This window comes from Pseudorasbora parva, chromosome 10 (assembly GCF_024679245.1).
Source record: "Pseudorasbora parva isolate DD20220531a chromosome 10, ASM2467924v1, whole genome shotgun sequence".
NCBI lineage: Eukaryota > Metazoa > Chordata > Actinopteri > Cypriniformes > Gobionidae > Pseudorasbora > Pseudorasbora parva.
Window position 1 is genome coordinate 24839867 of NC_090181.1, and position 12906 is coordinate 24852772.

The following is a 12906-nucleotide window of genomic DNA, read 5'->3' on the forward strand; positions in this document are numbered from 1 at the left end:
ATATTGTACATCTGCCTGTAAATAAGAAAAACTGCTGGAACTGTGTGAGTAGAGAGAGCCCAGGGAGGGTGAAGTTGTCCACATAATGTGAAAGTGCAACGCAAAAATAAAACTGAGTAATTAATAACAGGCTAAAGCAGGCTTTACTATTTTGGAATTAGCTAGCTAAACATGCTAAATGATGCATGAAGGGAAAACTGCTATATTATGTTGGTGTAGATTTCTAGTGTAGACTTTTCTGTTCAGAAAGGCTATTGATTGTTTGTATTAATCTATATTTGTACTTTTTATTCATTTTTTAATTTCTATTGTTGCACTTTGAGATTCTTTGTAAAAGTGCGTTATAAATAAAAAATATTATTATTATTTCTCAAGAATAGAATGGCATACTGCCTCCTAATTTAGTGTGCATTTGTGCAATCATTAAATGACAGCATTTTGGTCAAATGTTTGACTATATTTGGATTTGTACACAGTAGAGGGCGCCAATGTTATGCCAGTTGGGGGGGAGTTAACAATGTATGTAATACAAGTATGGGGCCTGAGCCACAGTAAAGCTTTATGACTAGCAACGCCCCTGGTTCAGTTTATGTACATACATAAAATGTAACCTGTGTTAATACATTTTAACCAATTGTATCTAAATCTTATTCCATGCCAAAGACTAGGCCTAATCATTACTTAATTTCGTGCCTGTAGGACTATTAATGGCAAACGTAGGCTACCCACCCAGGAAAAACTCGTTGAAAAGACGTCTGGTGCTTGGTGTGCCTATTTATTAGCATATAATATTCAATGCCCTAATATCGCGTGTGATTTATCTGAATAAATTATAGGGCTGACTCTCTCTCTCTCTCTCTCTCTCTCTCTCTCTCTCTCTCTCTCTCTCTCTCTCTCTCTCTCTCTCTCTCTCTCTCTCTCTCTCTCTCTCTCTCTCTCTCTTCCCCCCCCCCCCCCAAATGACTTATGATCATGAACAAATGTCGGTCGTGATTTTTATTATTTTTATTTTTTTTACCATTAATTCATAACACATCTATCGCTTACTGTGATACATATTATGCTGGACGAACCAGTTGAGGAATCTGAATGAATCTTTTTTACTAAAAGGTTTCAAAAGATTCGAGTCACTGGGATGAATCGATATCCCCACCCTGTTCATGCAGGGGCCGATTCGGTACCAAATAAGGACATGAGCTCGAGCGCTTGAAGTGACGTCAGTGAGATGGATGGATGGATGGAGAAAGGCGTCTTTTCGCTCAAAGGCAGGAGCAAATGTGCAGGGGGTAACGTTATAGAGTGTGCTGAAATTGAGAATTATCGTTAGTGTTGACCATAATCTCGTTACATAACCCTTCATTAAATTCGCCGTTTATTCGCGTTAATCCGTTATTCAAAACCTTATTCCTGTATTCCGCAAACACTTGTGGCGTTCGTCAGCGCGAGAGAACTTGAAAACATTTGTTTCTCGAGATGAGGAGAACTAAGTTCATTTTATCAAGTCACTAGAAGAAAATACTCTTCCTTATAGCGTAGCCATATATGCTTCTTTCTGCTTCTGTATCTATGTCTAGTGGTGACGACCCGCTGACGCGGTTTCCACCACAACACCGGGGAAAAGAAGAGAGAGAAAGAGAGGAATCAAGGCGATAGAGCACTAGACTCACCCTATCTGCTTTTCTGAGCCGAAGATAAATACTATTTCCACAGATATCCACACGCCTCTGCAGACATGGAGGCGGCGAGTTTGGCACACGGGGTCGCGAGCCCGCTAAACCCGCGTGAGGGAATGATCAAGAACGTGAGCCTGGAGTCGCTCCAGCTGTGTGAAAGAGACGGTAAGAACCCGCTGGAACACACACTGAGTGATTGTAAACTTGACAGTTTTATTAACGTCTGTTTCCCTTTAAAACAAATATTTTTTAAAGGGACATGTTTATTTTGTAATTTATTGAGCGCTTAAAAGACTATAGTAATACAGAATTATACATGTAGACAATCGTGTTAAATCCATGAAAAGATGAATAGTGAGACATGGCAGGCTTTGTGTGTGCTGGGCTGGCTTTGGTATCTCAGAGTGAAATCTCCAATGCCTGTGTGAGGGTTTCATTTCAGCACCATGGACACTACCCTCTCAGATACACCTTTTCCCTTTTAATCTCGTTTTATTGTAAGTCAGCCAAGCTGAAACCAAGAAACCGATATTGTAAACATAATATTAAAAAAAATATCATATCCATAAACTATTTATGAATGTTGATCTGGCAGGGTGTGAAGGTTTTTAACGGTCTGGATTTTAACGCACAAATAACAAATGCACTGGTCTTAACGGTTTTAGACTTCATGGCAGAAGGTGAAGCAACTCAAGCAAGTGCTTGTACACACACACACACACACACACACACACACACACACACACACACACACTGAGCAAGACACATTGGCAGGAACCTGCTGTGGCCTTCAAAGGTAGGCCAGCCTACTATATGCTTGATGTAGAGGCTTACATGAGGATGTAGTATTTGCATTCATCTGATCCCTGCTTGTATGCCTCCATCCCCTTTTGTTAGTGTGGAATTTCGAGCTTATGAATATAAAGCCATTTTAACAGAAGGTAGCACCTTTGTTTTTTTTCATAAGCGTTACAAACATCAGTGTTTCAATTGTGAGCTTGTGTTTGAAAATGCCAAAATGTGTCAATCCTCTTTAAGAATGACTGAAGCAACAACCTGCAGATACACAATTTGGCAGCCTTCAGAAGAATGCAGCGTTCCTTCCTCTAAGGGTAGCACAATGACTCACCAGGTTTTTGAGAGGGAGGTAATGTTTTTCATCCTCCCTGCATGAATGTATTTGAATCAGCATTAATTAGCCTGAATGGATTGCTGTGCTGGCAGCTCAGTGCCTCTTATCTCTTTGAGTTACCACATGTACACATCAGCGCTTGCTTCATTTTGTGTAAGTGCAACAAACTGAGGAAGTGCATAATGCATTGTGTTTTTCAGGTACTAACTGACTCTCTAATTAGCTAACGTGAGTGTTTCTCAGACATAAAAGGAAACATTCCCTTTAAACATCGTCCAGGCTGCTCACCTGTTTGGCTGTCCTAACCAAAGACAGCTGTATCTGAGCTTAAGCATCATTAAGATCTTTACAAGATGATGTTTTGGATGTTTGAAAATTAAGACGATTTTAGCTAACACATGCATTCAGATGAACTGGCTAATGCTAACCCATCAGCTGACTGCGCAGTGTAAATATCTAAATCAGATTAGCTAGATGCCTGAATCTGTGCCATGCAGGACTTTGAACACCACTGGAAATTCCTTTGTAACACATGAACAAATATATCTAAGGCCAATCTAAGGACTAATGACAATTTCACTTTTTTCACCATTGTGCCCTTGAGCAAGGGATATGAGTATACGTGATGCATTGTATGTTTAATATGAGGCCAGGCTATGATGTGTGCAATATAAGATGAGTGAAATATAAGATACTTAAATAACACTACAGTCTCTGAACATATCACAACTGTTTAAAAGGAAAGAAACATCACATTCCCAGCTAAGGAAAGACATTTGTTTTTAATTGAAATGGAATTACAGATATACATTCTTAATTAATAGGAAGACTGCTTGTAAAATCATTTTCTAATTAAATACAAAGATTTCATTCTGCATGATTAAGTGCTGTAATGATTATATGTTGCTTGTGGCTTATCTTGAGTTCATTTTCTCTACCCTAGAGATGCTCATATACTAGAAAACAGCAGCCTACACTATTATATTATGTGCACAGCGCTCCTTGTGAGTCATCTCCACAAAAGTTAATTGCAAAGTAAATGTGTTTGTCTTTATTGCTGGCGGAGAGAAACAGATTGTGTTCAGAGAAAAATTTCCCACGCATAATTGAAAAAGTATTAAAAGCTAGTAAAAGTAAAGTATGTTCTAAATAGTATGAATGTGTAGTGTGTTATTATGAACGTATACATTTGCCAAGTTGTCATTTTAATGTGATCTACCAGCGTCATTTACAAATCATATTTCGTGCTCACATGCCCACTGTTGGCACTTTCAATGGTGGACGGGGGTCAGCATTCCTGCTTTTAACACATCAACTTTGAGGACGAAATTTTAATTTGTTGCCTAATATATCCCACCCAATAACAGGTGCCATGATTATTCACTTCACCTGTCATATATATATATATATAGTCATAATGTTATACCTAGCTTTTTTTTTTACAGAAAGCTTTGCAGGGCAGCACTGCAAATGATAAATGTGGATATTAATGTTATACAGTTAAATGTGCATTTTGGAGTGTGTCCATAGCTCATTGAACAAACCATAAACCTTGATAACCTAGCATTCTTCCACAATAAAGAGACAATTGCAGCTTGAAGGTGAATGTGAGTGTGTGGTTTTTGCCTTTACAGTATACTGCCATTTTCTGTGTATAAGCTGCTAACACAAGCTGCTCTCCTGATGGATATTCTTGGGTATTTTGTTGTTTCTGAAGGATGTATTTATGTGGTTCGGCAATACTTAGATTTATTTGATATTTATGATGTTTTAGTACTCTATGTTCTTTTATGTGTCGATGGCTTTAAATAGACTATGATACTACAGAAGACATTAAGCCCTTACTATAGTCAGAACCAGATCCTCCATGTTTTTCCTTCATCTAATCCTCTCTCATGATTCAGTAGGTTCTGCCTATACTGTCCCACATGTATTGGAGTTTCACTTTGTTGTGTGTATATATATATATATATATATATATATATATATATATATATATATATATATATATATATATATATATATATATATATATATATATATATATATATATATATGTATATATATGTATATGTGTGTGTGTGTGTGTGTGTGTGTGTGTGTGTGTGTGTGTGTTTAACGTTAATAGAGCTTTATTTAACAAATACATTTCTTGTAACATTAAAAAGGTCTTTCCTGTCACTTTCGATCAATTTATTGCATCCTTGCTGAATAAAAGTATTAATCTTACTCCACATTTTTTAATGGTAGTGCATGATATATAAATTCTGTCAGCTGTTTGGGAAAAAAATCTAGAAGCTTTCTATTTGAATGTTCTAAATATGTCTATAAATATTTATCTTCTCTCAATTCCTGATCTGACGTTTGTTTTACGATCTTACGAGCCCAAAACTTGAGTGCTGATCATGGTGCATGTAAAGGTTCTGCCCATCTTCCTCTTTAAATTATGGTACATTGATTAATGGCCTTGATTTGTTTCCATGGAAACTGCAGTCTTTGTTAAAGCTTGTCATAAGACCTGTGGGTGTGTTTTGAAGCTGGCACAGAGATGTTATATGAAGTTATATGATTTTATTGTGAGTTATTTTAACCACTGTTTGACTAAAGCTTCAATAATATTGCATTAATATTTGAGGAAAATAGGAGAGTCTGTTTATGGTGAACATATGTCACATCAAACCAGGGAAAGCAGATTCTGTAGTGAGAAGATGTCTGATGAACACACGTGTTGTTTGTGTAAGGGAGGCTGTTGGCAGAGGCGGGGTTTGGAGGGGTAGTTCTGGCAGGGCCAGTGTTGGTAATTGGTATAGTGCAGAAACATATCTGAAATTTAGCTTAATCTTGTGAGTACCAGTATTTTCATGTAAGACTTTTCACTGTTTTATTTGTACATTTGTCTTCTTGGAAGACCCGTCTTTCTTTTGCTTTATATCTCGTTCGTGCAACTTTAACAACTCTGGGTGACAGAGCATTTTCTTTTTTTGCGCCAAAACTGAAACTCCCTTTCTTCTGAGATTAGACATGCAAAATCCTTTAGTGTCTTTACATCTGCTCTTAAATCATTTTTTTAGGGTTGTATGTGTTATAATGTTATTATTCCATACTATTATTCTTACATTGATGTGATAGCATGATTTCACTCTGTATATTGTATTATTTGTATTTTTGTCTTATTTTTGTAAACCGCTTTGAGATTCAACTTTTATTTATTATTATTACTATTGACTTTACTTTCTTTAATTGCATCTTCTCATCTCACAAATATGGCTTTTTATCTCACAGTGTGACTTTATTTAACCCAATTTTGACTTTATCGCTTATTTTGAGCTTTTTCAGATAATGACATGTTTATCTTTGAATTTATTTTAGATTTTATCTCACAATGAAAGTTTCTACTTTTTACTCAAAGACAGACACAGGCTTTCAGATGATTACGCTGTGGTAAATAAAACAGATTTTTGTGACAATTTTCATAACATAAGCAGAGGTGCATGAAATAAATACTACCATTCAGAAGTTTGAGGTTGATAAGATTTTCTTAATTCCCAATTTTTTTTTAAAGTTAGTGTTCCCTAATTCATTTAGCGAATAAGCATCTGCTCATGAAACCTGCAATATGCAGGATAATTTGTGATTATTATAATCTTTAAGTTCACATTAAAGTAATTTCTTTGCAGAGGAATGTGTCAGCAGTAGTAAAGAAATCAGGAGAGAAAAGGCTCAGTGTTTAGTTAACAGTGGACTGAGGGTGCTTATTGTACAGTGCAGTGAAGCGTTATCATGACCCCATTCATGGTTTTAAGAGGCGAATCAATTCTCACTATGGTTTGTTTAGTGTGTGTATCATTCTGGAATCCCACATTCCTGTTGTGCATCTCTGGACTCTGAGATAAGACAGTGCCCACACTGTAGCCATGCCAATACAACACAGCACATGTCTCACCCTCTGTGTGATTGTGTATGTGGGTTGGCGAGTATAGTCATGTGTAACAGTATTACACATCAGAAATACTATCAATATTTTATTTCGGTCAATACCCTTTCTTTCTGTTAGGTAAAGCTGAAGACACTGGAGTGGTAGGAATGGAGGAGTTGCCTGTTGCTCGCAACATCAAGATCAGTAACATCACCTGTGACTCCTTTAAGATCTGCTGGGATATGGATCCCCACACCACAGAGAAGATCACACATTACTTCATTGACCTTAACAAGAAAGAGACCAAGAATTCTAACAAATTCAAACACAAGGTATTCAGTTCACAACACAAATTATTTTCATTCATTGACATTTCTCAACAGAACTTTGCCTGGAGTTTTAAAGTTTTTAAAAGTTGTTTTATAATTTGCTTTGTTTATGAGCACGTTTTAGCATCGATTTGCTCTGTTTTTCATCATAACTAAAAATATATATATAACATTTACTAAATATTAAGTTATTTCCTTGTTCACTCTTGCTCTCTGTCTTTAGGATGTGCCTACAAAGCTTGTTGCTAAGGCAGTCCCATTGCCCATGACAGTGCGAGGCCATTGGTTCCTGAGTCCACGGACAGAATACACTGTTGCCGTGCAAACAGCTTCCAAACAGACCGATGGAGACTATGCCGTATCAGAATGGAGTGACATTGTTGAGTTTTGTACAGCAGGTTAATCAGCCAAGCACACATTTAAATATAAAAGACAAAGTAATACAAGGCTAGTTTGTTTATATACAGTCATGTGAAAAAGAAAGGACACCGTCAAATTCTATAGTTTTATGTATCATGACATAATGCAAATCATCTGGTTGTCAGCAGGTCTTAGAATTAGTTAAATACAACCTCAGATGAACAACAACACATGACATATTACACCATGTCATGTCATGGTTTATTTTTTTAAAAAAAACTAGGCAAAAATTGAAAAGCCATGGGTGACAAAATGTGGGTGTTTTCAATTTTTGCCTAGTTTTTTACTGCTTCTATAGGAATTCAGAAGGTAAGTTGCAGTCAGGCACTGCTAATCAAATGCCTTTGATTTAATCGTTCATCAGAAAGTGTGGCCAACTCTATAAAAGCAGAAGTTTTGACAGTTTGGTCTGGACATTCAGGTTAACACAATCCCAAGGAGGAAAGATATCAGCAATGATTTAGAGAATAAATTGTTGCTCCCATCAATCTGGGAAGGGTTATACAGCCATTTCCAAACAATTAAAAGTCCATCATTCTACAGTGAGGATGATTAATCGCAAATGGAAATCATTCAAGACAGTTGCCAATCTTACTCAGATTATACAGGCCTCGGTTAACATGTTAAATGTTAAATTTCATGACAGTACAATAAGAAAAAGACAACTGAATATGGCATGTATGGAAGGGTTGCCAGGAGAAACCAATGAACAAACCACTAGACTTCAGGAAAAATGTCCTTTGGACAGAGGAGACCAACGTGGAGATGTTTGGCCTGATACACAGCACCACATTTGGTGAAGACCAAGCACAGCAAATCAGCACAAACATCTCATACCATCTTTCATGCACAGTGGTGGAGGGGTGATGATTTGGGCTTGTTTTGCAGCCACAGTACATGGGCACCTTGCAGTCATTGAGTCAACCATGAGTCAAATGTGAGGCCATCACCTAAAAGTTAGCCAAAATTGGGTCACAGAGTTGCAATAGCCCAGTCAAAGTCCAGACCTCACCCTGATTGAAATTCTGTGGCAGGACCTTAAGAGAGCTGTGCATAAACAAATGCCCACAAACACAGAAAATGATTCTGTTAAATTTATTGTTGCTAAAGGTGTTTCTACAAGCAATTGAATCATAGGGTGTACTTTGTCACACATGAGGTTGTATTTATCCAATTTTAAGACCTGCTAAAAAACAGATTTTTATTGTTAAAACCATAGAATTCAAAAGGGTGTCCTTTCTTTTTCACAAGACTGTAGCTCATTTAATAATACACAATGGCAATTCAAATGCTGTAGATTGACATAATAAGATATAAATAATAAAATATAACAATTAAATTAATACTCAACACCAAAATAACTGACTATAAGAGAAAAAAGATAAGAAAACACGTAATGCAACTGTTTAGATTTTTAGGAAGAGATCATTGATCAAATTGCGACTACTAATGAAAATGTATGATAAATAAAAATAATTCCCTTCATTTTTCTAGATTATTCCTCTGTGCATTTGACGCAGCTGTTGCAGAAGGCTGAAGTCATTGCTGGCAGGATGCTCAAGTTCTCTGTCTTTTACCGGAATCAGCATGAGGAATACTTCCAACACTGCAGGTGATTCAGGAAAAAAATACCTCAGTGAAAATGCTGATATGAAAGAGGGAGGGAAAAGAAATGAAGTAATGCAGCTGAAGTAAGACAATCACAATCTTTCTGTGCTTTTGAGATTTTGCTCATCGTTAGGAAGCAAACAGCTCCCTCTGGTGGAATAATGTCCTCATTAATTCGCCAGGTTTATGTTTTTTGTTAACCACATTATTGATTTCACTTACTACCATTCAAATGTGTGGGGGCAGAAGTTGATCAAAAGTGACAGTAAAAACATTTTCAATGTTACAAAACATTTCCATTTCAAATTTTAAATTTTTTATTTTTATTTATATTCTGAAAAACGTGGCTTCTACAAAAATATTAAGCAGCAGAACATTAGAATAATTAGAAATGTTTTTGAGCACCAAATTATATTACATTTTACAATATTGCTGCTTTCACTGTATTTTTCATAAAATAATTGCAGACTTGGTGAGCAAGACACTTCCAAAAACATTTAAAAAAAATCTTACCCCAAACCTTTAATGGTGTAATGAAACAATTTAACAATTTAAGTGTAATGAAAAAAAATCAAGTAATTAAGAAGTGTCTCTCTTTTTCTCACAGAGATGTTCTTGGCGGTCGAATGATGCCTTCAGTAAAGGATAACAGCGGTAGTCACGGTTCACCTCTTAGCGGTAAACTGGAGGGGATCGTCTTCAGCTGCAACACAGAGTTTAACACAGGTCAGCCTCCGCAGGATTCCCCGTATGGCCGTGTCCGCTTCCAGGTGCCTGCCGAGGTTCTGTTCACCCCTGACACGCGCCTCTACTTCGGGGATTTCTACTGCATGTATACTGCCTATCATTATGTCATCCTCGTCCTTGCTCCTCGGGGCTCAAGCGGAGACCTTTACTGCAGCGATCGCCTCCCAGAGCTGGATGTGACGAACAACCGCTTTCTGACACGAGTATGCGGGGAGGATGGGCGGGTGGTGTTTCAGCATGCGCAGGATGTGATTCTGGAGCTGATTTATACTGAGCCGGTTCCTCTGGCACAGGGGACTGTCTCTCAGATCAGCGGCCACCAGTTGATGAGCCTGTCAACCATCAATGCCAAGAAAGACCCCAGCTGCAAGACCTGCAACATCAGCGTTGGCCGCTAACTTTGCCACACACTCGCACACAGGCCCGATTGTGCAGAGGCTTTAACAAAAATATGAAGACCTACTGAACAAATCAGACCCCTCAACATGGTATGTTACAGAACTAGATACAGATGAACCCCAAGAAAAATAGCCCAACAATGTGTCCATGTGGTGCTCAAACCCCTTGGGGGCTTCCCAGAATCCCAGCTTATGCTAGAAAATTCTGTGCTATGAAAATTATTATTGTGTAAACAGAAGAAGAAAAAAAGAGTAAGACAAAAAAACTGATTCAAGGTTTTAAAAAAGATAGAAAAGAAAGAAAAAAAGATAGTATATTAAGACAAAAAAAAAAAAAAAACAAGATCAAGAGTAAATGCTACTTTTCCAAAAAAACTTGAATCCCACTGTGAATCTTTAATGTGTTCTTGGTGCTTTTTCTGCTCGATAATTAGACTCCAGCCCTGTTCATCCTCAAACCATTTGTGACCATTTTTGAACACACAAGGATGTCTTGCCCAGTTTCTGCAAAGGTCGTCAAACCGCCTGTGTTTCTAATGTCAGACTTAACTGCATGAAGTCTGATCCTTTTAGCATCTCCAGTACATGCCTCAGCCTTTAAACTTTATATATGGGGATTTTCTTCTCTCTCACAGATCATTTCCCCTATGGCTACTTGCACTTCTTTGTGCCCGCCGAGTTTCTATTCCCCCTTGACATGCGCCTCTGAGGACTTCTGCTGCATGTGCAGTATACTACCTATCATTACATTATCCAAATGGAAACTGCTTTAAGAGTTTTATGCCAACCAGTCCTTTAAGCACCTGCCTTTAAACCTCTTTTACCCTCTTTTCATTTTCTACTCTGATCGCAGTTCTCCTTTAACCTTTCTTACTCATTGAACATGGTATATTGATGATCTTGTTTCATGATGTTTGGTTTTTAGAGAATGTGTGTTGCAGTAGTAATGGTGTATGTTGATTCCTGATAGAACATCAAGCAGTCAGTAGAACTGATTTGTCTAAAACATATCCTAAACAAATCCATTGCAGGACACAGCTCTGTCCAGGTCCTTGATGGTTTGCACTGGCCTATTAGAGGCCCTCTGGTGGCGAAAAAGATCACAGACGCATGCCGAACATTTTGTGCTGTACTGTATCTGAACTTGTTACTTGTTCCTTAAGGTCGAAAAATAGAAGCCAGTCACAATTTCTGAAAACTCTTATCTGTCAGAAACCTAAAAATGAGCCAGGTAGTCAACATGTAGCTTTTGCTCAAAACAAAATATTTTATTTTTTATCCACTATAATCAATTAAACTATATTCTCACACACTACTGTTCAAAAGTTTGGGGTCAATACGATTTTTCTGAAAGAAAACAATGTTTCTGAAAGAAATCTGTTATGCTCACCAAGGCTGCATTTAATTGTTGTAAAATATTTTTTAAATGTAATTTATCGCTGTGATGGCAAAGCTGAATATTCAGCATCATTACTCCAGTCTTCAGTGTCACATGATCTTTCAGAAATTATTCTGATATGCTGATTTGGTGCTCAAGAAACATTTGTAATTATTATAAATGTTGAAAACAGTTGTGCTGCTTATATTTTGGTGAAAAACAGTGATCAATTTTTCAAACAAAATTGTCAAATAAATAGATAAATGTCTTTACTCTCACCTTTGGTCAGTTTAATGCATACTTGCTAAATAAAAGTATTCATTTCTTAATATTAATTACTACATACAAACTTTTGAACAGTAGTGAGTGTGTTTTGTGTTTTCTGGGAGTTCTTTGTGTGTGTGTGTGTGTGTGTGTGTGTGTGTGTGTGTGTGTGTGTGTGTGTGTGTGTGTGTGTGTGTGTGTGTGTGTGTGTGTGCATGTGTGCATGTTTTGTTTATATACTGTTTGTGTATGTAAGTCTGTGATCTGATTAGACTTGAGTGTGCTGTGTCACCTAGAGATGTGAGCGTTTGACTGATAAGCAGCTCCTATTTACTTAGCTCAAGAATTTGAAATGCTCTTGTCTTTTGGCAGAGGAAGAAGTCTGTCATCTCTGTGAACTTCAATAGAAAAGGGATGAAGTTGAAACAAAAAAAGTTATGACTCTTGTTTATCCCCTTTCAACAGTCTTACTCTAAAGAAAACAATAGTTCAACTTCGGACTCATCACAGGTCAAGCAATTTGTCACCCAAATCAAGTTCCCGCCGTGTGAATGTGCCTCAAACTGACAGACATGTTCAGTAAATATATTTTTGTTTTTCTTGTTGCCATGTTTATGAATTACCAAAATGTCACTGTTCAATAAAGATCATCCTTCAGAATGAGACTATACTGTGTGTGTTTATATGCAGGCTAATATACCCACCAATTTTTGAGATAATTTTTCTCCAACAATCACCTTTTCCAGTCATCCTCTAATAATTTTTCTACCTTACATATTTACAGAGTTTATAGATTTCTACTTTTATTCAGTTATCCAAATATAAACTTGTAGGCATGTTGTAAAAAGCAATAGGCTTGTGTACAGTACAAATATACAACATATATAAAAGATATATTTATTATAAGCATCTTTCTTTTCTTTTTTTTTATCCCCCGGATGTTCTAAAATAGAATACAAATTATAATAATAAATAAACATACATATTAACAAACCATACCAATACCAAGGAAAAATTATTTTTCTTATAACCTTGCCTTGC

At 36.9% G+C, this 12906-nt stretch overlaps 1 protein-coding gene across 2 annotated transcripts; it reads left to right on the top strand.

The window, feature by feature from the left end:
* The first annotated feature begins 1168 nt into the window (after nucleotides 1–1168).
* Nucleotides 1169–12530, top strand: phyhipla (phytanoyl-CoA 2-hydroxylase interacting protein-like a). Of its 2 annotated transcripts, XM_067455647.1 has the most exons (6): nucleotides 1169–1286; nucleotides 1575–1838; nucleotides 6860–7053; nucleotides 7274–7448; nucleotides 8965–9082; nucleotides 9686–12530. In XM_067455647.1, exons 2-6 carry the CDS (start codon nucleotides 1733–1735, stop codon nucleotides 10221–10223), a joined length of 1131 nt encoding a protein of 376 aa, XP_067311748.1. In that variant the 5' UTR covers nucleotides 1169–1286; nucleotides 1575–1732; the 3' UTR covers nucleotides 10224–12530. The 2 variants fall into 2 exon arrangements, with proteins under 2 accessions (XP_067311748.1, XP_067311747.1); XM_067455646.1 differs by having other exon boundaries at nucleotides 1197–1838.
* Nucleotides 12531–12906: the final 376 nt, after the last annotated feature.

What these genes read in the sequence shown, in the direction of transcription:
- phyhipla (XM_067455647.1), top strand. Translation starts at nt 1,733, where the DNA reads ATGGAGGCGGCGAGTTTGGCACACGGGGTCGCGAGCCCGCTAAACCCG. An exon ending in CTAACAAATTCAAACACAAG is followed by an intron (nt 7,054 to 7,273) that starts GTATTCAGTTCA and finishes CTCTGTCTTTAG; the next exon opens with GATGTGCCTACAAAGCTTGT. An exon ending in TGTTGAGTTTTGTACAGCAG is followed by an intron (nt 7,449 to 8,964) that starts GTTAATCAGCCA and finishes TCATTTTTCTAG; the next exon opens with ATTATTCCTCTGTGCATTTG.